We start from the raw sequence: 27,913 nt of genomic DNA on the forward strand, positions 1-27,913 counted from the left end.
AAATGTGTTTGCTTTGTCCAAAGAATAAAAAAAGGGGCAAAAAAAAAGTTTTGTTCTTTCTGTTCATTTTCCTTTCTCTTTTTGAAGGTCTTGTGAAAATTATTTTGTTTTTCTTGTTTTATGAAATTGAAAAGAAAAAAAATAAAATCAGCCAAACAAAGGCTAAAATTATTACACCACATTTATAACAACAAAGCCATTTATAAACAATGTCAGAAAGGCAGTTACATTAGAAAATGTTTGTCCACAGTGAATTCTGGAAACGCAGAAAATAGAAATTATAATATAATTAGTTATAATCCTTAAGAAAAATGTATTGGGTAGTTGTTTGTGATGTTGGGTATTTGTAGACCCGTATACTTCATTAAAATGTCATTTCTTTAATAAGTAAAACGCCGATGATAAAACACATTAGCATCAAAAGTTCTGTTAAAAAGATTATGGTTTTAAAATCGACTTTTCCCTAAAAAGTACAGAGAAAAGTTGCTGCTCTGGTTCGTTTTCTCATTAAATTGATCAAAGGACTGTGCATCGAAATTCCGGATGGTCCGTGAACACAGCAACACACCCTAATTTTTTTTCCAACATCCGGGACTTCCCGACCGAAGGAGCGTGTGGAGTGGGTAAGGAGGGCAGCCGCGAGCGCTGGAAAGAAAGGCGGACTGATGACAGCTGTCAATGTGGACGAAAAATACCGCTAGCGCACGAAGACTCGGCAAATGGGTTTCCTCTGAACCACCGGTGGACGACAGTTGGGCTGTACCGGTCATCTTTAACGTAAAGGTAACGTTTGGGGTGGAAAACTGGACGGCGGGCTCAGTCCCAGTTGCCTTGTCTGTCAGGAGAGTGGAGGTTAGCCTGGCTAGCTATGCTAGCTCACACACAGCAGACATGAACGGTCAAACTAGGCTTTACGGTTAAAGCTATCGGTCAGTGTCGGTGACATTCATGACCGCAGGGAACGTCTAGACACAGTTTCTATACTAGAACGCGGTAGAATTTAGTCCCGGTACGTTAAACGGATAAACTTTTGAATCGGAATTCCATAATAAGAAGTGCTAGCTAGCGAGTTAGCTTAGCAAGTAGCTGGCTCTTCACAGTAACTGTGAAGGCAGCTAAATGTAGCCAGAAAACACAAGCCACGGTGCGGGGTTTTTTTTACTCTGTGACGTAGATGGAAGTACAGTTTTTTTAATTCAGTATTGTCCTTGTGATTTAAACATGAGGGTATAGAGGCAGCTTTGTTGGAGTGTGTGAGGAGGTGTGCGCCTCCCCGCTGTGTGTGTCGCTTCCATAGACCCACTAGTTTGGTTCAACAGTTGGGACAGAAATTCTGCTTTTCTTAGGTTTGGATCGCTCACTTGAAACCATTTTCACAGGGTTTACATCACACATCTGCATGATGTATTAAAGCTCAGATTTTTGACTCATCCGGGTGACTCTACCCCCCCCCCCCCCCCCCCCCATGATGTCTTCAGCTGTTTATTTGAAGTCGTCTAAAACACATTTCATCACGAGCTCTGCTGAAATACCTGCTGATCATTTCAGGCGTGACGGGTCTTAATGAACAAAGCCCAGCTTTAGTTTGATGTTCTGAGCTTCAGCAGCTCCTGGTGTTCCTCCAAGGCTGCTTCATGTCAGCCACAGCTGCTTATCAGACTCCGATGGGCTCCACACTCCAGGGACCGTCATGTTCCTGCAGGGAATGACGCCGTGTCAGCTCACCGGTTGCTTTCTTTGCTGACTCATGGGAAAATGGGGATCAAAATGATATTAAATGAGGTGTTTAAAGCAAAAGCACATCTTTCTATGGTTCCCTCGCCTGTGCGTAAAGCATACTCTAATGTTTAGGCATCCTATCCAACCTGTTGAATGAGTTTTTAATTCCCTGTCTGCATTCATCGTGAAGTATATTCAGTATAGGATAATGACACACAGCCTGGTCTCTTTTCCAGCCTTACACATATTTGTTGAAGCTTGAGGAACATCATGGGGACACAAGGCCCTGGGAGGAAACGCGCCCCTCTGAAAGACCGCTTCTCAGCAGAGGAAGAAGCTCTGAGTAGTATCGCTCGAGAGGTGAGTTATTCAGTCCCATTTAAAGCGTCAAACCTGCAATAGGTCTGCTGGCATTTTTGCTTTGTTGAATCAATACTAATGGGATTTCTGCAGCTTAAATGTTCTTCTTTAACCCTATCATGACGGCTGTGAGAGGCTTTCAGAGACTGATCGTGGAAGCACATTTGCGTTTTTATGTTTAGCAAATTCTGCATTTTACAATCACTATATAGATATTTGGGACTTTTCTGTGGAGAATAGAAACAATTACAGCTCAAGGTATCATGAAAACTCCTGACACCTTCAGTTATAAGCTTTTCTATGTTTTTTAAAACATTAAAACATAATTATTTTGCTTCTTCAGCTCAGTTTTACATGGAGGTAAAACACAAACCAGCTAAATGCCCCAGAAAAGGTCCATGTTTTCCTGTTTCTTTATTAGCCTCAGATAAGTTCACTGTGGAAGCCAGTTGTTGCTGTGATAACAAAATTTGACATGATGCTTTTTTATGTATGTATTGGCTGTTTGAGTAATGATTGATTAGACCTAATAGTGCAGCATTTTTCCCTCTCTGTGTGGCGTGTCCCCAATGTCGGCGTGTTGCTGCAGCGCAGACGTGGAAGCATGCAGAACCGTGTGGATGTGGTCAAAGCTGCAGTGTGACGCGCTCTTTCACGTGTGGGAACACAGGTTTTACCAGTTAGCTTTTGTTGTGACCAAAGCCATCGGAGACGGCTGGTTTGGACTGCAGAGGTTGAAATGTTTTTGTTCGGGAAGGAGAGAAGACAGGCTGAAGACGGAGGCTGGCTGGCTTGTGAGGACATGCCCTCAGATGATTCCATTTTGCCTTTCTGCAGGTCTTCCATTCCTTTGGGTTTTCCAGAGCGGGGCAACTGAAACAGAAAAACCTGAGTTCTTTTCTCCAGGCCTGAACTTTGTACAGTGGTTTGGTTTTTGCATTTAAAAGCAGCGATTGCCTGATAAGAATCCAATCTGTTCCTTTCAGAGAACATGGGATTGTGTTGGAAAGCTGCACAGAGCGCCTCATTCTTCAGCAGAACATGAACGGCTCCGTTTGCTCTCTTTATAGTCATGCAGGCTGATCATAGAAACATGAGTCATCTGACCCTCACAGGCAGCTCCTAAAGCTGAATCTCTTTGTGGAGCAAAGATTAGATTAACAGGGAGTTTGGGGGGGGGTCAGTGTAACCTGCATACCCTTCCAGCCCAGATGCATCTTGGTCACACTTGAGCGTTTGTTTCGTGGTTTGAAGTAAGGAGAAAAAGGTGCTTGGCTCCAACATCTGAGACCAAATGGGAGTTTCAGCCTGACTCCGTGTTTGGAGGTTTTAGTTTTAACAGTAGCCACGTCCATGTCCAAAGATAAAAACTGTTACTTTCCTTCCATAAAAGGTTTTCTTTTTATCTTGTTTTTAAGTGACATTTGAAAACGGCCTGCTGAGCACGCTCACAAACCTATCTATTATCTTTTTTATGAACCAAAAACATAGTGGTTGGTTATTTACATAAGATAGTAGCACATATCTGTTTCTATAGAACAAGGTAAATGAAATCCGCCGTAGATATGATCAAGGCGTGTTCTTCACATCCCAACACCTCACACAGTCATGTGACCAGCAGTGGAAAGGTTTTTACCGTGACAAATTTGGATAGAGAATATGAAAATCTGTTCTATTTTTTAGTCCAGCACAGACTCCATCTCCTCCATCTTCCGAACCCACCTAATCCCTTCCAGGGTCGCTGGAGCCTATCCCAGCCGCGTATATTAAATGGAAAAGCTCAGAACTTCAGTAGTCAGACAAACACAACCTTTACTGAAACTGTTTTGGGATTTATGAGTGTCTTTGAGTTCACACCATATGTGTTCATCCAGAGACCCATGATTTCCAAAAGTCTGGGCAGGTTTTATTCCTCCATCCTCGTCCTGAGGGTCGGTCATGACGACTGGACTCAGTCTTCTTCCTTAAAGACAGTTTAGAAAGAACTAATTGTTACAAAACTGTCTTCTGGTCAGTTTTAGTTCTTGAGCTCCAACGTTCATGTCTTCATTTTGAAAACTGCTTAGATCCCTGAAGGTCTTGACCTTAAAGATTCCACCTTAACATGTAAACGGCGTGACGGACGCTCGTGTCTGTTATCATAAATTCAGCTGAGGCATGAACCTGTTTTTGTTCTCCTCAGCCACCGCTGATGGTGTTTCTGAACGCCGCTCGGCTGTGTGCGTTCACGCGCTGCTCCAGCTCTCACGCTGTCTTCAAAGGGGCGGAGCTTGACTGTAAAATCAAGCATTTCATCGACACAACTAATAATATCATCAAAAAGAAACCAAAATCTTCACGGGAGAAAGGATTAATCATTTATTCATCATTTGTCAGAATTATTTAGCATACTTCTATTTAATTTGGTCCTTTTTTATTCTTTCAAAGTGAAATCTGGCAGATTAATAACTTGATTGTTTCTTTTTCTCAACTATTTGTGAAAACCGTTGTTTTTTTCAAACAATTGCAGTGGGTTTTGAGCAATAGACCTAAATAAAACCTTTGATTGCTGAACTCTCCTCCCCCAGAGGGAGGTGTGTCCAGGCCTGGACTTGCAGCTCAGGTTACCTTCTCCGGCCGGCGGTGAGGAGGCTGGTAGAGAAGGGAAATCTATAGATAGGTCAGAGAGAGAGAGCTCAGCTGCGCTGCTGCGCAGGCGGGTCATACTCTGGACAGGTGCAGAGCACGCAGCCCGCTCCCCCACGTGCACGCTAAACTGTTTCCTTTTGACTGATCCTGCAGGTGACCCAACCGGGTCCCCCGACGGGCCGGGACTGAGCGGCGTTTCAGCCGTGTAATCAGCGGTCGTTGCTGCTGTTCGTAACCATCAGGCCAAAAACTACAAGGATTACAGGGTTTGGGCCTGGTTTGGTTTGGTTGGCTTATGTCTCTGTAAAAGTAATGATTGCCTACCAGGGCTTGGGTTCGTTCCAACGTTTATGATCTTAGTAACCTGAAGGCCGTATACCTGCTGAACTATGCCGTTTACTGATTTCTAGATATGTTTTTGAACCACATTATATAACAGATTATCTCAGAAACTTTGCTTTGGTTTTTTAGAGTTGAACTCTTTTCACAGACTTTTCTCTTGAACCAATTAGTTTGACTAAAGTTCAACCTGTTTTAAATAATTTGGCAGACGTGAATCTCTCTGCTGTCGGACATGAATCAGTTATGCTGCTTTAACCAGACCCCCTGACTGAATCACCAATATTTGGTATCAAATAAAAGTTACTCGTATGATATCAAGTTCATTTATTCTGTGCTTAAAACATATCCAAATGAAAGCCCAGCCTTATTGATCTATTATTGATCATCTATCTGCATCTGTACAGTCCACCTTAACTGGTGGCTTCAGGGAGGATTTCAGGTCATCCTGATGGGTTATGAGATGTGAACAGTACAACACAGTAAACTCTCACTGACTGATGCATTATTTAGACTTTTGAAGGTGGTTCTCTAAAGTTTATCAGGTTAATAAGCTGTAAATGTTTAACTTAAACTCTTCTATCCTTTTATATCATTTTTATTTTCAGGATGTTCTGCAGGAAACTCCTCAGTAACGTCTCTGCAAGGAGACATTTCCCCGGTTTATTTTCTTTGAGTCCAGACAGGTTTTTTGAGACGATGTATTTTAAGCACTAACATTGACACTTTGCTAACCAAAGCATGGACTCTTCAGGACAAACTCAGTTCCTCACAGCTCCTCTGGACCTGCTGTCTTCTGCTGATTAAGACCATTTAAGCTGCAGCACTTGATGGTTTCATGGCCTGTAACTCTGTCACTATGAAAGTCAACCTCTCTGTTCTTGTTGACTGCTGTCCTGAAGCAGGAATAACTTTAGCGGCTGGTTTCCTGCTCTGGCAGAACTGATAAGAACTTACTGGAACCCCCCCCAGTATCAGTGACTCTCGTTGGATTGAACTAGTGTGCTCTTCATCAGCTTCATGTCCTGAAGCTCACACAGTCACATGTTTAGACCTGTCTGTCTGGATTGTGTGGGGGTTCAATTATCTGAGGTATTCTGTCAAACTACTGCGCCTCATATCCTGGACTCAGTTGGATAGATTTTTTTTAAATAGTTCCAGATTTCTCCTCCTGGGTGGATTGGGGCGTTTAGTCACAAAGACGTGGTTGTGTGAGGATCGGCTAAGTGACTCTTTGTTTACAGGCTGAGCAGAAACACGTTGTGTTTATATCCTGCTGGCATCTCGCTTATGGGGGCTTTAAATCAGCCCTCCTTCAGTTGATGGTTCACACATGTTGCTTGAAAAGAGACAATCAGACCCAAATGGTTCTGTCTCACAGCTGGAACCGGTCATAAAGAGCCACTGTACAGTGACCACGGTCATGACTGTAGAAAACGATCTATACCGCTAAATGTGGGGTTTGAATCAGATCCGTTTGCTGGACACTCTCTCCTTTCATCTTTATCTTTAGTCTGGGTGTGACGTCTAATTCCATTCATACCTGAAAGGTGTGTTTGTGTTGTCATTTACAGGCGGAGGCGAGGCTGGCTGCGAAGAGGGCGGCGCGAGCGGAGGCCAGAGATATTCGGATGAGGGAACTGGAGCGACAGCAGAAAGAGGTATCAAACACCTGATGTACTGATGAAGAGCGAGCCAGGAAAGAGCCAAAAACCATGAAGTTCTGTTCTGCTGCGGCTCCTCCAGTGCAGAATGGATTCCCTGAAAGTGTTTTTCTTGTAGAATGAAATGAGAGTGCTGCGTGTCCACAGAGGAAGCTCAATGTTCTGTTTGAGATAAATCCCATGATGTTTTCCTGGCTTTTCCTCTCTGTCTAGCTTTCCTACCACTCGTCCAGCAGTAGCAATAGAAAATGGGGTCAGATTCATCAATGGATGGTAGGAGAGCAAAGAAATGGTGTCGCTTCCTTTTTCACTAACAGCCTGTTGTGGATTTAGCCTGAGTGAACCCTGTCCATGAAGCTGCACTTGACTCGCTTAGTACCTCACTGTGAAAGTATGCAGTGTATTTGCTTTGGAGACGCAGTTCTCCAGCTCTGTGTTTCTGTAGAGCGGCTCGCCGCTTCCAGTGTGGTTTTTGTGATTCTGCTCACAGGGCGGTGTGTTGAACGGCTAACTCACTCATCTGTCTGTGTGTCATGCTAAAGCGCTCCATCCTAACATGCTCGTCGATGCATTCAGGACATTTTGGAACAATTTCTCTGTTTTTTAGCTTTTAGGATGAAAACTTTCAGAAACGGAAAAACAAAATTAAACCTGGAAGGAGCTGCATTTTCTTCTGGAAATGCAGATTACATGAATAACGTCTTCTTTGTACATCCGGTCATCTTTTTGTCTACGGATTTAGAACTGGCAGACTCTAACTTCTTCATTGAAGATAAAATAAGGATTTTCTAACCTCCATTTGGCCTCAGTGTTTTCTGAGAATAGAACCCATGTGTGTGAATCAGGTATTTCTGTAATCAGATAACTGACACAATCTGATAAAGATGATCAGATTGTGCTGTTTACACAGTCACTTTAGTATATCCGATAATAATCAGATTTGATGAAAAAGATCCCCTGCATGGAAACTAACAGCCTGGAGTCCCGGAGTGGTTTGATTTGCTGCTAGAGCTTCCAGAAGACGCGTGTTGCTGACGATCACGCAGAAGCTGTTTAGCGTGGATTTTCTGCCGTTTTTCTTGGACCTGCCTGTTCTCTGCTGGTCCTCACTGAAACCCCCCCTGCTGACTCTTTGTCCCGATTCCAGGCTGAGACGGAAAAGGCCAGAGCTTCTAGTAGTAATAGATCCAGCAGCCGTCATCACCGGGTCTGTATCTGCAGCTCTCATTTCATCTGTTTCCTCTTCCTGAGCTTCATGTCTTCCCCTCTGTGTCCGTCTCTGCTGTTCCTCCATGTTTCCACTCAAACAGGAGCTGGACGATGACGTCAGCTCCGTTCGCAGCTACAGGGTGTGTACAGGCTGATCCGTCGAAGCTTTCTGGTTTTTGGCAAACGTCTTCTGTGAATAATCCTAACGGGGTTCCGTTCTAACCAGAACTTCTAACGGTTTTCTTTTTCAAACTGAAGTCTACATCATCAGCCATGCGCGACTTGGGGTCGAACAAGAGTCGGTCCAGTTCTCGTAGAAAGGACATGTTGGTGCGTTGTGTGCATGTTGTGTGATGACGCTGTGGCTTCTTCTGTGCTCATCAAAGATCTGCAGCTAACGTTTATTTCACATGAATTACGTTGACATTAGGAAAATACAAATGTTTATTTGAAAACAGTCCTGTACATCATCATGTACTGACTGCTGACACCACTGCTCACATTTTGGAATTTTTAAGTGGCAACAACACAAAAGTGTGGGGTTAAACCCTCGTTGGGAAGCTCCAGCTTTCATGAACTAAATATAAGTCGTCAAGCCGCAGAGACATTTTGTGGTTTTACCTCCTTGAGTTTTTCCTTTTTGCACATTTGAAAACACCTGAGTTCAAGCCCTCCCTTCAGCTTTGCTTTGGTTTTGGCTCTGTGCCTTGAAGGCTGGGTATGTCATTATATTCCTCCCTTCTGCACTTTCACTGCTGATGTTTGTGCACCAGTCCACAACCGCTGCACGTCAGAACAAGCGGTTCACATGTTTAGAGTTGGTCCCAAATGCTGCGTATTAACCTGGCTTCATGGAAAAACTGACGTTTGAGCAAAAGCCTAAGCTGATTGGCAGCCCGACAGTCTTCCTTCAGTATTTGGAAAGGTTTCATACTGTGATGGCCTCAGCCTGCATGTGTGAAGGATTCACTGCTGGGCAACTGTACAGCTCATTCAATCCAACCTGCAGATGGGAACTGAATAGAAACTGAAATAAATCTGACTATAACCTGCAGATGAAGCTGAAGTGGCTTCAGTGGATGTTTCTGTCCGGGGATCGTTCACTTTCTGGTTCCACCACATGTTTCTGTGAAACCTGTGTTTGCTGTTCTGAAAAGTCAACATATCTCACAAAAACAGAGGCTGCTGTCTCAGTTTTTCCTCTAATCCATGCAGATATATCAGTGATTACTGCACGATTAACTGTGTAGCGTTCATTTGGATTAACTGTTGTTCATGCATGATTTGTCAAAAAGCAAAGTGAGCTTTGCAGAAGAGAAATTGTCGCTGTGGCTTTGATCTGTAGGAAGTGCGTGCATCAGTATACCTGCAATCTTTTTTGGAAATATGTTTCATGTTTTTTTCTGACTGCTGGTCTGTCTTCAGTCTCACGGCCACTCCACTAGCTCCCTCCTCAAGAGTGTCCGCTCCACTGTATGTAACTGATGATCATTTCTGTCTTTACTTCTCTTTGTTTGCTCTTCTCTCACTGTTTTTTCATCTCTAAATTTTGTCTTAAACACATTCTGTGGGGCTCTGCAGAGTTCTGTATACAATGACCTGCATGGCCATAAAAAGGCTTCGTCCAGCTCCTCCAGAAAAGACCTGCTGGTCAGTGAACTCTTTGGCGTGTTGTCTGTCGGCTGTGACTGAAGCATGGAGACGTTCAGACTGACAGTAGTTTGCTGTGATACTTCGTTAAACCTTGTGCTGTGGCACGTTTACCGTCCGGCTGCTTGTTGGAAGTCTTACCGTCTCACTGCTTTTCTAGACTGGACTGTACCACGATCAAAGGAACTACACCAGCCTTCCCAAGACCAAAGCTCCTCCCCTTCCTTCCACTTCCTCCTATCAGCCTCGGGTTGGTCTTTGTGCTGTCAGATGCTGCCGCCGTGCTGTGCTTGACTTGGAGTTGATGTCTTCAGATGACTGTTGTAACATGAACTCATGAAGGGAAACATTTCTGCATGCTTGTGTTGTAGAAAGGACGATCTGAAATGTACTTTTTACTCTGAACGGGATCATTTTATCTGGAGTGAAGGATTGCTCCTGTCAGCAGAACATTCCTGCTTTTCTGTACCTCACATTCCAACCACAGCATCCTTCCATCCTCTAAGTGATATTTCCGTGCCGCCTTCCTCTCCAACAGGCCGCCTCCGCCTCCTCCTCCACCTCTGGCACAGGGCTGTCTCGCAGCTACAGCATGGTCAGTTTGGTTCCCGGTAACCAGAGTCACTCTGCTTGTATGTACTAGAGGCACGTGGTCACTTCATGTTTAGCTCTCGCTCAGTGCAAGCGTGCTAAGGGCAGAGATAATCTGGGGTTTTTGTTGTAATCTGAGACCACAAAAGGGAAAGTCATCGTACTTGAACGACTGCATTACAGATTTCTGCTCGCCGCTTCCTTTCATCGAGTCTTTGATCATTTCCCACTTTTGCCTTCAGGCATCGATTTATGACGACACGGGTCTTTACGGCTCAAGTTACAGTTCAAGAGCTGTAAGTCACCTGAACGCCTGCCAAAGGCGGTTTCACTTCGTCAGCTAACCGCTGTGCTCGTGACCTCACTTCCTGCTTCCATCCACAGCCCTCTGAATACAGCTGGTACTCCTCTGGAGCCAGCTCCACGCGCAGCAGCCCCGTGGTGAGCACCTGAACACGTCCTGCATGACCACACAGCCGCCGCTAACCACGCTTTGATCCGGAGACCTCCAGCTGTAGGAACAGTGATGAAATGTGGAAATGTGCAGCTCTGTCTTTAAGTTTCTGGCTTTTATTCCTTTGGAATAAAAGTTTCAGTGTTCAGGCCACAAAAAATGTGTTTGTCCTAAAAAGATCTTAAGACGATATTTAAAGACCAATGATCCACAAACCGTGCGATTCAGACGGGTCTGCCCTGTCTGTTGGCATTAAACCCGTCTTATGGTTTAAGATGGAACTCTGCAACATAACATTAGATGGAAGAACCTTTAGAGGAGATGATCAGAGTCAAAGATCGTCTCCTGACGGAGAGTAGCTGGATCTTCTGGACTGTTTTCCACTTTCACATAAATAATTGTCTTGTTAAAAAGTGGTTTGCACCTGAGGGTCAATTATTATTCCTGTTCATGCGGTCCTGACCCAAACCCGGCTGCAGTGGGACTGTAACTGCATGAAACCACAGCCTTGGATGTGGATGGCTCACGGATTCAGTGGAGCCGTGTGAGACGTGGGCATGTCCCTCTGTGCATGAAGGCAGTCCCTTATGCTGACGTGTCTGCGTCTCCTCAGCACTCCTCATCCGAAGAGGACACCGTCAGCAGCGTGTCCCAGGAGCGCTTCAGCAGGGGACGGAGGGACAGTGCGGTGAGCCGCGGCGACTGTCATGTCACAGACGCTCACTGGTTTCCAAATGTCCTTTCTGGCTCTTTTATTTTTCTTCTGCTTTTTGTTTTCTTCCCATCTCCATCCCAATCAGTCGTCTGACTTCTCGGACATTAGCGAATCCGCGGCGGATTATTTCAGCCGCTCCAACCGAAGAGGCAGCATCGTGTCTGACCTTGACGATTTGAGCATTCCAGATTTGGACGCTGTAAGTGCAGGAAAGGCATGGAAATGCCGTGCAGCAAACGTAACCGCCTGAAACGAAGCATGTGTGGGAAAACATCCCAGAGTTTGAGGTGAACTTTGTAGGAGGATCAAGGATTATCTGCAGCAGAGACAGATCTAACTTTGCTTGTTTAGATGTTGGTTCTGTTGTGGACATGCAGCACTTTCTGTGACTCTAGAAGGTCTGAAGATCCCAGCATGGTTTAAGTCCATCTTCTCTGAATCATTCTCAACTTGTCGTCTTTTTTTTTTTGCAGCTGGATGAAAAATGCGACAAACAATTCTCCGACTTCAGCCGGGTAAGTGAAACATCAGCGTGTGACAGTCAAGTAATAATGTTACGCAATGACATTCAGCTCTGTAGCCACACAAACAACAAAGATCAGTGCTGACGACGGAAGCTGTTGCCATGGCAGCACAGCTAAACACCTGTATTGAAATGTAAACAAACAGGCCTCAGCTGTGAGACCTGCAGGATGATGAGCTGGTTTGGTGAGTTTGTAAAGCTGCAGGGAAGCGAGAGGGCCTCCTTCTGGAACACCTGCCGGAGGAGGCGTGGAGGGTCCGGCGCTGGAGTCGGGTGATCCGATGGAGTTGGGTTTCATCTGTGCTTTTGTTTTGGCGTCCCCAGCCGTCGTCTCGCTGCACCACCCCAGGCCTGTCTCCAGCCACCCTGGCCTCACTGGGCGGGACCTCGTCCAGAAGAGGGAGCGCCGACGCCGGCAGCACGTACGACCCCGACACCAGTCTGAGCGAGCTGAGGGTGAGGGATCTGCATCGCTCCTTTACGTTCATCATATGCAGGAAGGATCACCGTGAAGTTCATGCATCTGTCAGCACATCTTCTGGATAAGCCTCTGAAGCTCCGCCTCTGTGCCCCCCTGCTGCTCTGCCAGCTTGTTATCTCTGAATGTGTCCTTTGAACCTATCTCTCATATCTGCTGATGTCCCGTCAGCTGCACTCTGAGATGGCCGCACTCCCCCCCCCCTCTCTGATGCCCCAGTTTACCCCAACCATTCCCCTCCTTCTGCTCTACAGGATATCTATGAACTAAAGGACCAGATTCAGGATGTAGAGGGGCGGTACATGCAAGGGCTTAAAGAGCTGAAGGTAGAGGGGCTTGAGCTCTCAGCATGCCTTCCTTCCCCCCTCCCTTGGGATCAGTCTGCCCTCCTAACACACCTTTGTTCCTGTAGCTTCTGACTGCACAGCTCTTTGTGATGACTCTTCTCTGCATGATCTTCCTGTTTTCATCTGAAAGAGGAGCTTTTTTAAAAGAATGAGCAACAAGCTCCAGCTGAAGGACCAAATGTCTGTGTCTGAATCCCCGCCCTAACACCTTCAAAACTAGACAGTGATACTATGTCGTGCCCTGGATCTGAAAAGCTATTCAGACTCCACGCTCACTACTTTATCTTTAAACGGCGGCTATGACGTCATCGATTTCACAAAGTTAAAATATAATTAATACGAGTGTTTTGTGACTATTATTCATGAGTCCACTGTCTTCTGAAGATAAAAACAGTAATGGTTTGTTAAAAAAATACATTTTTGTTTGTCTAAAATCATTTGATGCAATGCATTGTGGTTATATTATCCGATCTAGTGAGCATGGATGCACACTGACTTCTGGGAAGAATTGAACTTGGGCTCTGGATTTTGGAATTGTAGATTCGGACAGCACTAGAACATGGTGAATGCACTTTGTAGTGAGTAGGGAAGGAATTTGGACACATAACCAATGAGAGCACACGCAGATTTACTGTTAGTTTTTCTAAAACTAAACTGAAGGAAGAAGGCCCGTCGTTTCCATGGTAACGGAACACAAACGACTTGAGTTGGTTCCTTCCTTGCAGCCAGTGTTAGTCGTGGGACTGTCTAAACATGAGCGAGTGTTTCATTCTGAGCTCTGCATGACAACAGAGAAGATGTCAGACGTCTGCTGCTCAACAGCATCAGAAGACCTCGCCTCATCTCTCAGCTCTTCTGCTGTCGCCGTGGAAACACGACTCATCTCCCACCATAACGCCGATCGAAGCGGTTACTAACCTCCTCGCCGTCTGTTTGCTGTCTGTGGTTCTGCTTCCTTTTAGTCCTGCAGCATTTTCCAGCTGTGAACCTCCTGTTCCTGACGTCAAACATGTCAGAAACAGAAAGGCTTCCAGGAGACATCTGAATTCTAGAGTACACCTTGTTTTTCGTTCTCTAACACGTGTTTTGCTGTTGTTCTGTGTAAAATGTATCTGAAATGTTCTGCATGTGTGTTCATGGAACTGTCTGATGGATGTCTGCTGCATGATCCTCTCCTCCAATCCCACCAGGAGTCCCTCACAGAAGTGGAGGAGAAGTACAAGAAAGCCATGGTCTCCAACGCACAGCTGGACAATGACAAAGGCAACCTCATTTACCAAGTGGACACGCTCAAGGACGTCATCGAGGAGATGGAGGAGTCCATGTCAGAGATGAAGAGGGAGCTGGAGGAGAAGACGAAGGTGAGGAGCAGCTGGAAGCAGCGTCTCTGTGGGGAACGGACCCCTGACGGGTTCTGTTTGGGTTTCAGGAGCTGGAAAGACAGAAACACACCTGCTCGGTTCTGCAGCACAAGCAAGAAGAACTGAAAGAGGGGATCCGGCAGAGAGACGAGCTCATAGAGGTACGCTCGCTCCTGCAGCTGCACCGCAGACGCCTCTTAGGATGGCGTCTCCACAGAACTCCATAAGCATCCACCGGTGCCCCCCATGTCAGCTTTCCCTGGAGGTCCTGCTGGTTCCTCTGAACTTGTCTGATCTTTGCTAGTGTCAGTCTGAAGGTTGTCCTCTCCTTTCTGCTCCCCCCGTGGTTCTTCTCTCATCGTCTCGCTGACCTCTGCTCCAGGAGAGCCAGCGAATGCAGACTAAGTTAGACGCTCTGACCAGGGAGGTGTTTGATCTCCAGGAAACTATAAACTGGAAGGACAAAAAGATCGCGGTAGGAGGTCCCACGTGTGAGCTTCAGCCATGTCTGCATGGAGACCCTGGAGCGTTAGCACACAAATGGACCCTGCAGGCCTCTGCATGTCTGTAAGAGTGTGTGCTCTGCAGTGAGCGGCCCTGAAGCCTCCAGGAGGTTTCTACACATTTACAAAGCCAGAAGACTTTGGTCTGCGGCAGCACGACCAGCATGTTCCACCACCTACATGTTCAGATGATGGCATCCTTCCACTAACTCCAACATGTCCATTTAGCTTCTGCTGACAAAGTGTGGAACTAAGAAGCAAACTGTTTTCTGCGTCGTCGTCTTCACGTTGCAGCACGTCGTCCTGCATGTTTGTGCATGCAGCAGCATGGAGTAGCTCCACGTGTGGTGCTGCATGTCTCCAAAGTCCATGCGCTGCTCCTCTCTCCTCTCTTCTCTCCTGTGTGGCCAGGCCCTAGAGAGACAGAAAGAGTACTTTGATTGCATTAGGAATGAGAGGGACGAGCTCAGAGATGAGCTCGCCGACATCAAGGCGAAGTCCAAGGCGGGAGAGGTAGGTCCACAGCTCCCACCGAGACCAGAACCCAGAAGAAAAATGTGTGTGTCTCTAACGACAATCAGTTTAAAGAGTTTGTGGGTCCAAACTGCAGTCATGAGCAAATTTAAAACCAGAAGAGTTGAGTTTACACTGAACTGAAAGCTGATGACCTTTGACCCCAGACATCGTTGTTGTTCAGCTGCTGGGATCAATTCTCTCCACGTTTTCTCTGAATGTAAATGACTGAACACCCAGGAGGGAAACACAGGGATGAGCCGCGGATCCTCAGACATGTGGAAACATCTGGAAAAAGAGAAAATGTGGAGCCAGCGTTTCAGCCCAAAAACTTTATTTAAACGTTTTGCATCGTTTCTGTCACAGCTGTTTTGGCAATAAAAATGACTAACAAAAGCCTAAAACAGACTACCGGTAGATGGTTCCTGCGGTAACTGAGGCATTATGGGATGTTTAAGAACACCGTCTTTATATTCAGTAGCGGATGCTAAAAACCAGGACATGTTGACCTGCAGCAGGTTGACAGACGGATCAGGTTTGAGTCCGAACGCCTCTGTAACCAGACATGACCACGTCTGACCCATGAATGCAGATGAAAGGCATTCTGGGAAGAGTTTAGGAGTTTGTTACAGTGATGGATTTCTCATCTGAAGTGCTTTCTGGGTTTAGAGGCTCCTCAGGTCCAGGATCAGCCATGACTTGTTCTAAGGCCGTGATGTTTTTTTGCTGAAGCGGCGCTCTCTCTGAAGGAAGCGTCGTCGTCCACATGGCCCGTGTGGCGCTCAGGGGTTTGCTCTTCCCACACAGAAACACGGGCTGGTGGTGGTTCCAGGCAGCATACCAAACGGAGAGGTGGAGGAGGAGCCTCTGTCCTCAGGGATCACGCTGGTCTCCCAGGAGGCGGCTCAGGTTCTGGAGTCTGCAGGGGAAGGTCCGCTGGGTCAGTCGGGCCTTTTGTGTTCCAGAAACAAGCTTCACCTTCTACAGGCTGTGGGTTGTTGTTGTTTTTTCTGGCCTAAAAGCTTTTGGTTTGCAGATGTGAGGCTACGGAAGCTGGCCGAGGAAAAAGAGGAGCTGCTGTTTCAGATCCGGAAGCTGAAGCATCAGCTGGAGGAGGAGCGGCAGAAACACGCCAAGGTGGACGGCGTTTTCACCGAAGGGGAGAAGATGGAGAACGGTACGGACTTGAGCTTCATCGAGATGCAGAGTAAGTTCCCCTTTTGACTCCGCCCCTCAAAAATACATGACCCAGCAGCAGCTGCTCTACATGGAGGTGGTCTGTGTTTGCAGGAGACGCCAACAGACAGATTAGTGAATACAAGTTCAAGCTTTCTAAGGCCGAACAAGAAATAACCACCATGGAGCTAAATGTGAGTCACAGTGGTTTATTCTGTCAGTCCAGCCTAAGCTCCGCCCTCATGTCCGCCTGAGCTCCGCCCTCATGTCCGCCTGAGCTCCGCCCTCATGTCTGTTTTCCAGATCACCAGACTGGAAGCACAGATGGCTCGGTACAAAGTGGCAGCGGATAACTCTGAGAAGGTAGAAGACGAACTCAAGGCGGAGAAACGGAAACTTCAGAGAGAGGTAAAGCCTCGCACGTGGCTGTGTTTCATAGTCTTCATCAGGATGAAGGGGTAACGCCTCTGCTGTCCCGCCGCAGCTGCGCACAGCTCTGGATAAGTTGGAGGAGATGGAGATGACCAACAGCCACCTAGTAAAGCGCCTGGAGAAGATGAAGGCCAACAGAAACGCCCTCCTGGCTCAGCAGTGAGGCCACGCCCATCACCACAGAAGCCCTCCACTGCGCACTTCTGCCTCCACCGGGATGTCCGCAGATCTGTAGCTAACCACACCAAGAACAGACAGCACCTGAACCTGTAGCCCAGGAACTGAACTTTAACAAGCCGTCATCACTTTGGGGGAACGACTCCACTGAAACGCTGCTGGGAGACTTCTGAGGACATTTCTGTGGTCACGACAGGAGAAGCTTTTCTCTCTGGCGGACGGGTGCTGGGCTGGTTTTTGGTCGTTTGCATGAACGGCAGAATGATGCTTTTAACCCTGTGGCTGCTCCGGGTCTGAACCAGGTCTTAACCGGGTCTGAACCAGGTCTGAACCGGGTCTGCTCCGGGCCTGAACCGGGTCTTAACCGGGTCTGAACCAGGTCTGAACCGGGTCTGCTCCGGGCCTGAACCGGGTCTGCTCCGGGCCTGAACCGGGTCTGCTCCGGGCCTGAACCGGGTCTGCTCCGGGCCTGAACCGGGTCTGCTCCGGGCCTGAACCGGGTCTGCTCCGGGCCTGAACCGGGTCTGCTCCGGGTCTGAACCAGGCCTGCTCTGTCCCAGCTTCCCTCACACAGTGAAGTGCCTTTTCACACTAGGAGACTGGGGTCTGCACTGCTCAATGAAACTTTTACCAGGTACAGAACGGCGGATTTAAAAAGAAAACAAAAAAAAGGTGGTTATTTGAAAATATATAGAAGCAACTGTTTGATGCCGTTTCAGTGATTCTTATTTCCAAATATTTAAGATTTCTTGAGAATAAATGTGGAATTTGCAGTTTTCTTTTCCCTGCAGTTTTTCTTCTGATTCATGAAACGCATGACGCCGTTTCTTTGTGATGTCACAGATCTGTGACCAGCGGAGTGCAGACATGTGATCCGTCTCCCTGCACACTAACCAATGTGCAGCTGTCAGTTTGAACTGGTTCTGACCCGGTTCCACTTCTCAAGAGTTGGACTTCTGCCCGAAGGATGAACTTGTTTTTCGGCTCATTTAACAAACGTTTGACTTTATTTATAGCAAAAACACGTGACGTCAGAATTCCAGCCCCATTTGGGTCCACCAGCTTCAGCACCGCTCGAAAACTTTGAAAAGGTCCGGCAGGTTGGCGATCTGCAGCACGGCGCCGTCCTCGCTGAACCTCTTTGGAGGACTGAAGAGCGTCCGCAGGGCTTTGAAGATGACGTGCTCAACCTTCCAACGCCAGGAACTCCCCTCGGCCTCCTGAAACATCACAGCCGTCATTTCACAGCCTTTGACGGAAATCCCAGAAGCCACTCCCCTCACCTGCTCCGCCCCCGGCTCCGCCTCCAGGACGAACTGCTTCCTGATGGAGTAGAACATGCTGCACTCCCTGCTGAAGTCTCGGAAGCAGTCCTTTTCGCTGTCCCAGTTCACCTGAACGACACAGACACTCAAACGTCCCGTTTCCACACGCCACACGCTCCTGAACCTTCAGGGGTCTCACCTCCGTGGCGAGCCGCAGGATGAAGATGGGGAGGCCCTCCAGAATGGGGGTGTATTTGTCGAGGAGCAGCGGCAGCCCGGTCAGGTTTCCCTCCTGCCGTGGACACTAGCGGTTAGGGTGCACGACCGATCCCTTCTACAAACATGGGAGGAGTTTAAGAACCAGAAGGTCACCTGGTCTATCTCCATGGAGAAGTAGTCCTCCAGCATCTCGGCTTTCTTCTTCAGGAAGTCCACAATGTACTGAGCCAGGCCTTCCTTTGGACCATCGTCTTCAGTCCAGCCGCTCTCCTCGGAGTCCAGGGCCAGCATGGCCAGGTCGTACAGAGGAGCCGGCGTCTGCGAGGACATCTACAGGTGAGACCTGAGCGGGTTCCTGGCCCTCCCAGGTCCGCTCTACTTACAGACAGTCTGAGGACGCCCAGGTTCCCAAAGTCATAGATGAGGATCTGGTAGAAGAGCTCCTGGCTGGAACAGACAGGGGAGCAGTCAGACACGGACAGGTGGGCGGGGCCAGGGTTTCCTAAAGCCGCACCTGAGCTTGGTGGTGTTCAGCAGGTACAGCTTGGTGTGGTGCTGGATCAGAGTCCACTGGGGGTCGATGCAGCCCACGAACGAGTGCTTCTGCAGCATCTCCTGCAGGCCTGCAGACCGGGGAAACACACAGCTGCTTCTGTTGTGTTGGCATGGCAACAACAAGGGAGGGGCGTGTTTACACAGCTTGTCATGATGGAAGCAAAGCCGCCGCGTTCTCACCTTTGTGGGTATTCTCAGAAATCTCTGCCCTCAGCTCCTTCACACTGACTAACTTCACCACCCTCCTCCTGGGCGTGGCTGCAGCCGTCAGCTCCTCCTCCTCCTCCTTCCTCTGTCGTTTTCTGCCTCACAACACAAACCGTCGTCACAACAGAGGGAATAACTGCAGCTCTCAGGAAAAACCCAGCAGAATGTTCCCGTTTTCACCGACTTTAACGTCAGGAACGGTGAAGACTGAAGGGAACCGCAGGACGGAAAACGTCCAAAATACTGAGGCGGGCGTCACCTTAACTGCACATATACGGAAAAAACACTTTAAGGGAAAATCTGTGTCCTCTGGAGGAAGTGCTGACTCATCGAGCTGCTTCTGATGAGTCGCATTTTCCCGCTCTGACTCCACGTTCAGACCTGCTCCGGCGTCGTGATCAGACATGCAAACTAAAGGACTCCTGAAAACCAAATCCTCATTCCGGCCAGAAGCTCCTGACACTGAGAATTCTGGGAAACTCTTTCTGATGGCAATTACAGATTTCTGAGACGATGCTTGTTACGGGTTTGGAACAAAATGTACAACGATGTGTAAACGGGGCTCAATCTGACGTGACCCTTTGGGGTCCCTCAGGGCTCCGTTCTGGGCTCTTTCTTGTTTTTCTGGAAATGTTATCAAATCTTTTTCATTTACATGTTTTTATTTCCCCTCATTGTTGCTTCAACTACATAATCTGGAGAAAAGCTTTTGACCTAAAATCTGAAATTAATTAATTACATTTGTTATTTTACAGGAAATCATCTTAATAGATTTATAATGGAGGATGTTTCCAAAGAGTTTCCTGAGTCATCACCAGCATCTGCTCTGATAGTTTCACAAAAACAACTGAAAAAGCATTTAGTGTTTGCGTTTCTACACCAAAAACTGTCAGTTGAGCTCATTGGTTTGTGGTTTAAACATCAGCAGATGAGAGCGACGAGCTGCTTCTCCTCCAAAGCTCTCATGGGATTTAGTTTCCTAATGTTTGGCTGAACTCCTGAACGTTGAAGCTCCTCTCTGCACATTTATGAGGATTTTTATTTTAGCGGCTGCTTTTCCAGTTGACGGTCAGAAACGTTGCTGATCACCTCACAACGTCCTGAGCTTTCTCCCCGCCCTGCCGCGTCTCCTGCCGCGCCTCCTGCCGCGCCTCCTGCCGCGCCTCCTGCCGCGCCTCTGCATCTTGTGAGTCCGCCATCTCCCCCATGTGCTGCCGGGGGGGGCTGCTCTCCACCCGCCCCACACTGGCAGCTTCAGGGTCAGGCGGGGGCTTCTCCTTTGGCCGAAGGAAGGCGTCCAGTTTCTGGGAGCGACAGTCGGTTCTGACCATCTGGTGAGCGTAGACCCGCTCAGAAGGTTCTGCTGAGGAGCTGGAGGCCTTCAGCGGACCCGGCAGCAGCGTCTGAGAAGCAGAGTCACTGATGATGGCAGCGTTCACGGTGGGGGGAGCAGAGAGAACCTGGAGGTGGGATCTTCTGCAGACAATAAGGAAGTGATGATGTCACAACGTACCTGAGTGAAGAAGGTCCGGGACGAGTTGAAGCCCAGAAGTTTGCCGTCGATGTGCTTCTGAACGCTCTCGATGACGCTGTCCTCGTGCAGGAAATGCACCTCGTGCTTTGTGGGATGAACGTTCACATCCACGTTCTGAGGTGAGATCTCCAGACTGTGAAGGTCACGAAAACTTTAACCCCCCAGCAGAGAGGAGACGACGGGGGCTGAGCTGCTGCCTACCTGAGGTACAGGAAAGGGTGCGTCTTCTTAGGAAGGTATGCAGCGTAAACCGTCTCCACCGCTTTCTTCAGAGCGCTGGACTCCACCAGACGATCTGCAGCACGGCAGAAAACAACGTTGACTGTTACCTGACCACGGTGACCACGGCGACGTGCGAGATGACGTACGGTTGATGAACAGGATGAAGACGTATTTCTTGACGGAGTAGTTTGCGTTGGAGATGTAGCCGCTCATCTTAAAGGCCAGCTTGGGATCTTCACAGCCGACTTGGATCAGCTCCCTGGAAACACGCAGACCGTCACGCAGCGGAAGTCACATGACCCCAGAGGCCGGCGTGCAGCGCTACCTGCTGACGGCGTTTCCAAAAACACTGCGGATGTTGTCGACCACAGACGCGTTGGGCAGCGTCCTGACATCGGCCACAGTCTCCCCCTGCTGCAGAAGGAGGTCAGAAAATACATGGAAGACACCCCCCACCCCCCAGAGTACGGCTCACCTTCTTCACCGTCAGACTCTTTCCTGAGTTGTGGATGGCGTACCTTGCAGAAACAGGACACTGAGCACGGGCAGGTTGACTCCACATGAATGCTGGCTGCAGCTCACCTGCTGACCACCTCCACGATCCGGGAGTACTCGTCAGCGGGGCTCTTCAGGGCTTTCCTCCTGGTGGACACGTTGTAGAAGAGGTCCTCCACCTGCAGAAGATCACCAGCGTTTTCTCAGCATCGGTGCTCTTCATGTTTGGCTGCTTCCCTCCAGGAACTGACCATGATTTGGGTCCCCTGGTTCCCAGCACACGGTTTGGGGGGGCCTCTGGGTTTTCCATCTCTGTAGCTGGCTCTGTTCAGAGCAGAAGTAATCGGTTACAGTAACTTTATTGCAGTGACGGGACACAGCCAGATCCTCCAGTGGGAGCACCTGTAGGCACACTTGGCATCAGCTGTCTTGGTGGTGATGGTCACATGGGCCACGTGGCTGATGCTAGCTAGAGCCTGCAGAACACAGAGGAGATGAGGAGCCGTCCAGGAGCCGTCCGGGGGCCCGCGGCTCCTCACATCCTCACCTCTCCTCTGAATCCATAGGTTGCAATGGATGAAAGGTCCTCAAAGGTCTGAAGTTTGCTGGTGGTGAATCTTTCACAGACGATCTCCATGTCGTCTTTCTGAGGGAGAATTTACAAACAGTGTGAACATCCCACTGAGCAGAACCAGAGCAGAACCAGCCTTCAGCTGTCTGTTCAGCCTCTCTATGTTCGGATGCTGCAGGTGTCACCAGCCTTCAACACACGGATGGGACACATGAAGCAACATGACGTCTGGAGGTTCCTAAAGAACAATCTGCTGTCCAGGGGCCTCATTTATAAAACTTTGCGTAGGATTTGCGTCAGAAGTGGCGTACGGATGAAACATAGGACGTGCGTACGCACAGAAATATTCGGATTTATTAAACCGTGCGCACGCACATCCTACGCATCTTTCCCTTTATAAATCACAACCGATTCTAAATGCAGCGCAGCTTTTTGCGGCTCCATGACACGCCCATAGTTGCCCATAAATAGTCCGTGAAACGCCCACAAATTAATATTCATGGTTTGCTAAACCATGGCAAACACAGAGGGGAAATCAAAAAAACGTAACTTCACTCAATGTGAAGTAGAAGTTATCGTTGGCGAGGTGGAAAAGAGGATAAAACGTTGTTTGGAGGGCACAGTGTGGGCATTACTAAAGCCAAAAAGGCACGTGAGCGGCAAACGGTGGCAGACGCCGAAAATGCTGTAGCCTCACAACCTTGGACCGTGGCCGAAATAAAAAAGAAATGGTCGGACATCAAAGTCGAGGCAAAAAAACGTCTAGCGCTGCATCGGCAGAGTGTGTCCGCCACGGGGGGTGGGGGGGGGAGCGGAGCTGACCCCTCTTGATGAGAAACTGGCTGCTATTATTGGGGAATCCCTATTAAGTCCCCCTTATCGGCGTCCTCCTCGGAGGGGACGCCGACGCGCCAGGGTCAGGCTGACACAGGTAAGAGAAATTATTAAAATGAATGCAGTCAAGTCACATGTATGCAGGCTACACAATTACAGATTATTAATATAGAACAATTTTATTTTAGTTGCTGGGTGTTCCAGTGGTTACGATGCTGCAGCTGAGCAGCCGTCTGGACCCAGCGTCTCCACGGCACGCGGCTCTCAACCCTCCAGCAGTGGGCGTGTCCTCACCGATGCAGTCCTTGAAATGCAGAGGGAAGTCAGTAGTTCAATCAGAGAGGTGGCCAAGGAGTTGGGCGAAATCAAGATCGCCCTGACTGAAATAAACTGCACGATGAGGGAATTCTTAAATAAATAATATTTTCCACACCTCTTTTTCTTTATAAGCGACGCATCACTTCCAAACGCTGGCGCACAGCAGCAGCATTTGGCTCAAATGCGTGGGGATGGGGTTCAGGGTCGGGGCCAACACAGCAATCAGCGCCAGGGGGTAGAGGCACGTTTTTTAAGCTGTGCCACATTGTGTAGCACAGCACATGCCGGAACGATTTGGCACACACTGTCACTTTCACGTGTTTCTTCCATCTGCCGACGGTGTCGCCATTTCTCATTTCACCCGTTTTTGTGCGTACGTCTGGGTCAGAGCTTGCGTGGAGGACCGCACATTTTCCCGTCAAGTTTGCTTTTTATAAATCTCAACTATTGCGTAGAGAGTGGCGTACGCCTTCTTTTGTGCGTACGCAACGTTTATAAATGAGGCCCCTGGTCCTTCTACGACGAAGAAAAGGTTCTGATGCTCCTCCTAGGCGGAGAAAACATTCATCATTTAAATGTTTGATTTAATCCACAAACTGGTTTAGTCCATCTTCTTGTTTCCAGAAGAAAAATTCTACTTTCAGTGACTTTTATTGCAAGGATTAGTAATTCTACAAATGAAGGTCCTTGCTTTGCTTTGCTCTGTTTACATCGCTGCTTCATTTAAGTCTTTTCTGGAAACAAATGAGTCTCAAGTCCGAAAATAACTGGATATGGATTCAATACCAGATACTTTTTCAGTCTGAATCCCTCCCAGTCCTTCAGTGTAAAGGTGAGGGTGAAGGTACAGAGCCCTGAGGTCCACCTGATGCTCAGACCGGAAACGGAACTCACCCGGATTCCGGTTCCGTTGTCCTGAATCTGCAGCAGCTTCAAGCCGCCGTCTTTCACGGTCACCTGGATGTTTGTGGCCTTTGCATCCAAACTGAGACGTTAAAACACATACACGTAGGGTTACATTCGTGTGTGGAACTCAGTCTGAACACATGACGGGATTTTAGGCAGACATATTATCTTTTTTTTTCCATTACCAATTTTCAATCATTTCCTTCACCGCGTTTGCGGGACGCTGGATCACTTCTCCCGCAGCGATGCGGTTCACCACCGTCTCGTCCAGCCGCCGGATGACTCCCGCCATGTTCTTCCCCTTCCACGCTTCTAGAGGTTCTTGAACGCGTTTGTTTCTGCTGTTCCCAGCCGCAGAACAATCCCGGCTGACATCTTTACCCCCAACAAATGAGCAGGCAGCAAACCACGCGAGAAACGACGCATCACTCACACACTAAACGCTAACATAGGAAAAAACCTATCTTCATGCCAGTTTCTTAAAATTAACATGTTAATCTAAATATTCACTTATTTTCATTCATGCTAAGAAGTTTGAATTCATTTTCTTTAATAAATAATCTGTTTATTAACGGGGCCTCCTGCAATGGAGTGATGCGTCTTCTCAAAATATACGATCTTCAAAGTTAAAGCGGGACGCTCAGAGGGCGGGAATTTCTGTGAATCATGACAATCATTGGTTGCCTTTCTTCTTCGTTGGTTAACATTTCACAAATATTTCACAACAGCGCCACAAGTGTTTTGGCGCTCACACCCACAACTGCAGGTTTTTGTTTAGATTTATTTATGTTCAAACATACATTAAAATGTCAAACAATTAATGCCAGGAGGATATACGACAGATAACAGTAACACCAATAATGGCAAATAAAAGACATTTAGACAATAAAATGGGCATTAAATGACAGATCCACAAAGTCGTATTTGTGCAGCAAGTGTCGCTGCTGAAGCCCTCAGTGTTGGTTTGCTGCATGTTGGCCTCAGGGAGAATGAGCTCAGCTGAATAAAATGTAGAGAGCAGGTTGTCCAGGGGGCGGCGCTGTTTGAACACATGAAAAACGGCCGATGAGGAAAGTTACTTTTACAAAAGTTTTCCACGTCTTTTTTTTTTTATTGCAGATGCATAAACTTTGCTCACATTTGCTCAAATGAGTGAAAATATATTAGGGAAAATCTACTGATTGTGTATATTTCACCTTGTTGAAAACAGCTGTCTTCTCTTTGAGTGATTTCTGAAAATGACCTTCAGTCTGTGAGATGACAGTCAGACTGACATCTCGTCTCCTGTTGGCTCCTCTGGCTGGAATGTGAAGCTGCTGGATGTTTAGAGTAAGCTGCCTAAGCCAACAGCCTCAGGAGAACTCTTGTCACAGTTTAGAAGTTGAGCAGCATTTTTTCAGAGTCTTTATCACCCTGGTGTCATTTCAAGAGCAGCTAACCACAAACAATGGCCACAAAAGAAAACTGCACAACCTGAAAGGTCACTGGAAGCATGAAAGGAAGTCAGCGTGGCGTTGAGGAACCGTGTGGAAGTCTAGCTTTGTCACAGAGTGAGCTCTGTCTTTTAGAGGTGCCGTCATGGCTGCTGTGCATCAGAACTGTTCTGTTCCTGTTCAAGTCAGTTCACTGTCAAGGAAAAGCCATTGTTAGACTTTGCATGAAGTCACAGTCCAGGGCTGGATGTGTCCTCTGGGAGCTGCAGGATGCTCTGCAGGATGCTCTGCAGGATGCTCTGCAGGATGCTCTGCAGGATGCTCTGCAGGATGCAGCACAATAGTGATGGAAACAGCAGGAAATAAAAATGTAAAGAACGCCATACCACCTTAACAAGCAGTCTGTGTCCTTTCGTCCACAGTCTGGGCTCTAAACATGACGATTACGTTTGCAGACTGCTGTCTGCAGCTCAGCTGTACAGGTTTGTGAGTGTGGTTTGCACAGGTGGGATGTATTGACACACCTGCCCATGGATGAACAGGCTACCGTCACACAGCCCCCTCTGCAGCTCATGGGCGCCGCGCTGCAGTTGAACGCCGGACCTCATCGCTGCATCTTCCTCTGGAACCAGACAGGAGGGAGGTTCCTGTCCGTGGTTGTTTGCTCCTTTCTTCCCCACAGAGGTGCTGATGACCATCATGCTCTTGTGACGGAGCTGCAGGGACGGTGGTGTTGAAAGGAGGCTGCATGGAACATGTCAAGGCCTTTCCAAGAGACAATTACAGAGCTGCTGATCCTTCCTCTCATGACAGTCTTTCATTTAGTGCCTGGATGTCTAATACTACGTCAAGTGTCTGTGTTTTCAGTAAAATGGCAGCATTTTGCTGTCCCGTGTTCATCAGAGGAGTCGTCTCCCTGTAACATCCTCAGACAAACATGATCTCACCTCCTTGAGAAATGCTTCCACTTCCTTTTGGCCTCACCGTCCATTTCTCCTTTGTGTTCCTCCCCTCTCTGTGAAAACCTCCCAGACTTTCTCCCCATCAGCCCCTCAGCTGTCCTCAGACAAAACGCCGTCCACCCAGACCCACTGCTAGCTGTCATCCTCTGTCTCATCCTCACGTTCAGATGAACACCGAAAGGATGGAAAACATCTGTAAAAAACAGAAAAGCTGGAAAAGAGAGTTTGACAGCCTCTGACTGCTGGCAGAGTTTTCATATCTGCTCCTACAAGCAGGACCACAGGGCTGACTTCGTCCTGGTTTTACCCGACATGGCAAAACACGCAGCAGATGAGACCCGCCTGGTTTCACATTTGGACCTGTGCTGCCTTTGCCTTTGTTTTGGCCCCGAAACCATCCCTGCTTTCAGCACGAGCCCACGTCCAACAAGACCGGCCAACGCCAGTCCAGCCCAGAAATACTCCAGAACTACTCCAGGACCAGTCTGGAGCCGGAAGTCTCCTGGTTTTTGGCTGAAGACGTGAGCAGAGTTTGATCAGATGTAGCCTGAGGAAAACAAAAGACGAAATCTTCCTCACCTCAAAGCAGCCGCCAATTATCAATGTCTAAACACGACGTGTTTCATCTGGAACAATGGTGCAGTGAGCATGTGCACACGCCAAGCATTCTTTAGGTGAGGCATGCGCACGTTTCTATAAACAGACAGTCTTGGATTCCTCTGCGGCTTTGACGTTTCTGTGGATCTTCTGTTTTCAGACCCCCCCACCCCCGTCGTGTCACAACCTCACCTCCAGTAAAACCTCCTCTTTTCTGTGTTTGTGTTGTTGTGGAAACAATGACATTTATGCAAATGGCCAAAACAAGGAAGTGTCCGCACCCGCTGATGGCTAAAAACAGGAAACGAAATCGGGTTTGTTGACGTCTGCGACTCTAGCTGTCCACGATCATTTCCGCAGACTTTGTGTGAACAGAACAGACTCAAATCCAGTCTAACCATGAGCGCTGGTACAGATCACAGCGAGATCCCAGTGCATGCTTCACACAATGACAGGCTTTGATTTGGTTTCTGTCCAAATCCCCGTTTCTCAGTCTTTTCCCAAAGGGGATGGCTCCAGATCTGCATTTGGTTCTGGTTCTGGAGGTTCAGAACCGTGAGTGTGTCTCTGCAGCTACACAGCAGCTCCACACGTGGACTTTCCATCCCCACCTCTCCTCTGTGTGCCCTGGGTGGTGCCTGAAGGGAACAATGACGAACTGTCTTCAAGTCCTGACCTGAGCAGCATTGCTTCACTTCCTTGGCTTTACATCATATTTCATCCTGACGTGGTTGTTTTAGGTCTGACAGCAGAGCCATTCTAGCTTCTGGAGTTCCCTCCTTTCAGCTTCAACCAACCACGAGCTGCACGGAAACTCCTAACCTGTAGCTGGGCATGAGCGTTGTCACTGTGCAGCAGAAAGATGCTGAGGCCCAAATGAGTCGAAGCGTTCCCAGTCTAGTCTAAATAGCTCTGCAGAGCTTGTTAATCTGAGCAGACAATAGGAGAAGTTTTGA

General features: G+C 48.0%; 2 protein-coding genes across 13 annotated transcripts; one reads left to right on the plus strand and one right to left on the minus strand.

Moving 5' to 3' along the window:
• The first annotated feature begins 579 nt into the window (after nucleotides 1–579).
• On the plus strand, nucleotides 580–17,612 carry lrrfip2 (LRR binding FLII interacting protein 2). 12 transcript variants are annotated; one of them, XR_002874793.1, is made up of 28 exons: nucleotides 581–783; nucleotides 1,956–2,079; nucleotides 6,621–6,707; nucleotides 6,924–6,983; nucleotides 7,858–7,917; nucleotides 8,021–8,059; nucleotides 8,178–8,249; nucleotides 9,345–9,392; nucleotides 9,501–9,569; nucleotides 9,730–9,819; nucleotides 10,108–10,164; nucleotides 10,403–10,456; nucleotides 10,545–10,601; nucleotides 11,228–11,302; nucleotides 11,415–11,528; nucleotides 11,803–11,844; nucleotides 12,177–12,308; nucleotides 12,585–12,656; nucleotides 13,868–14,038; nucleotides 14,107–14,199; nucleotides 14,421–14,513; nucleotides 14,953–15,054; nucleotides 15,862–15,994; nucleotides 16,091–16,261; nucleotides 16,345–16,424; nucleotides 16,534–16,638; nucleotides 16,715–17,141; nucleotides 17,384–17,612. XR_002874793.1 is itself a non-coding variant. In XM_023963476.1 (27 exons), the coding sequence occupies exons 2-27, from the start codon at nucleotides 1,990–1,992 to the stop codon at nucleotides 16,823–16,825; spliced, it is 2,277 nt and encodes a 758-aa protein (XP_023819244.1). In that variant the 5' UTR covers nucleotides 581–783; nucleotides 1,956–1,989; the 3' UTR covers nucleotides 16,826–17,612. The 12 variants fall into 12 exon arrangements, 10 of the variants coding, with proteins under 10 accessions (XP_023819246.1, XP_023819244.1, XP_023819245.1 ...); XR_002874792.1 differs by having other exon boundaries at nucleotides 16,715–17,130; nucleotides 17,164–17,612; XM_023963476.1 differs by having other exon boundaries at nucleotides 16,715–17,612.
• Nucleotides 17,613–17,822: 210 nt separating this feature from the next.
• On the minus strand, nucleotides 17,823–24,565 carry mlh1 (mutL homolog 1). The gene is made up of 19 exons (XM_023963487.1): nucleotides 24,151–24,565; nucleotides 23,954–24,044; nucleotides 21,884–21,982; nucleotides 21,739–21,812; nucleotides 21,588–21,660; nucleotides 21,424–21,515; nucleotides 21,317–21,359; nucleotides 21,167–21,255; nucleotides 20,988–21,100; nucleotides 20,821–20,914; nucleotides 20,599–20,752; nucleotides 20,175–20,488; nucleotides 19,059–19,180; nucleotides 18,838–18,946; nucleotides 18,707–18,770; nucleotides 18,477–18,641; nucleotides 18,304–18,396; nucleotides 18,123–18,233; nucleotides 17,823–18,059 (listed from the first exon to the last, which is right to left on the minus strand). Exons 1-19 carry the CDS (start codon nucleotides 24,255–24,257, stop codon nucleotides 17,904–17,906), a joined length of 2,163 nt encoding a protein of 720 aa, XP_023819255.1. The 5' UTR covers nucleotides 24,258–24,565; the 3' UTR covers nucleotides 17,823–17,903.
• Between the last annotated feature and the right edge of the window lie 3,348 nt (nucleotides 24,566–27,913).

Source organism: Oryzias latipes, chromosome 15 (genome assembly GCF_002234675.1).
Source record: "Oryzias latipes chromosome 15, ASM223467v1".
In the NCBI taxonomy this organism is placed as follows: Eukaryota; Metazoa; Chordata; class Actinopteri; order Beloniformes; family Adrianichthyidae; genus Oryzias; species Oryzias latipes.

Excerpts from the sequence above, each read along its gene's own strand:
- mlh1 (XM_023963487.1), bottom strand. The coding sequence starts at position 24,257 with ATGGCGGGAGTCATCCGGCGGCTGGACGAGACGGTGGTGAACCGCATC. Across the intron at positions 21,101-21,166 it reads TTTGGAAACGCCGTCAGCAG|GGAGCTGATCCAAGTCGGCT; the intron begins GTAGCGCTGCAC and ends GCGTGTTTCCAG. Across the intron at positions 20,915-20,987 it reads CTTCATCCTGTTCATCAACC|ATCGTCTGGTGGAGTCCAGC; the intron begins GTACGTCATCTC and ends GCCGTGCTGCAG.
- lrrfip2 (XM_023963476.1), top strand. The coding sequence starts at position 1,990 with ATGGGGACACAAGGCCCTGGGAGGAAACGCGCCCCTCTGAAAGACCGC. Across the intron at positions 6,708-6,923 it reads TGGAGCGACAGCAGAAAGAG|CTTTCCTACCACTCGTCCAG; the intron begins GTATCAAACACC and ends CTCTCTGTCTAG. Across the intron at positions 15,995-16,090 it reads TGCAGGGGAAGGTCCGCTGG|ATGTGAGGCTACGGAAGCTG; the intron begins GTCAGTCGGGCC and ends TTTGGTTTGCAG.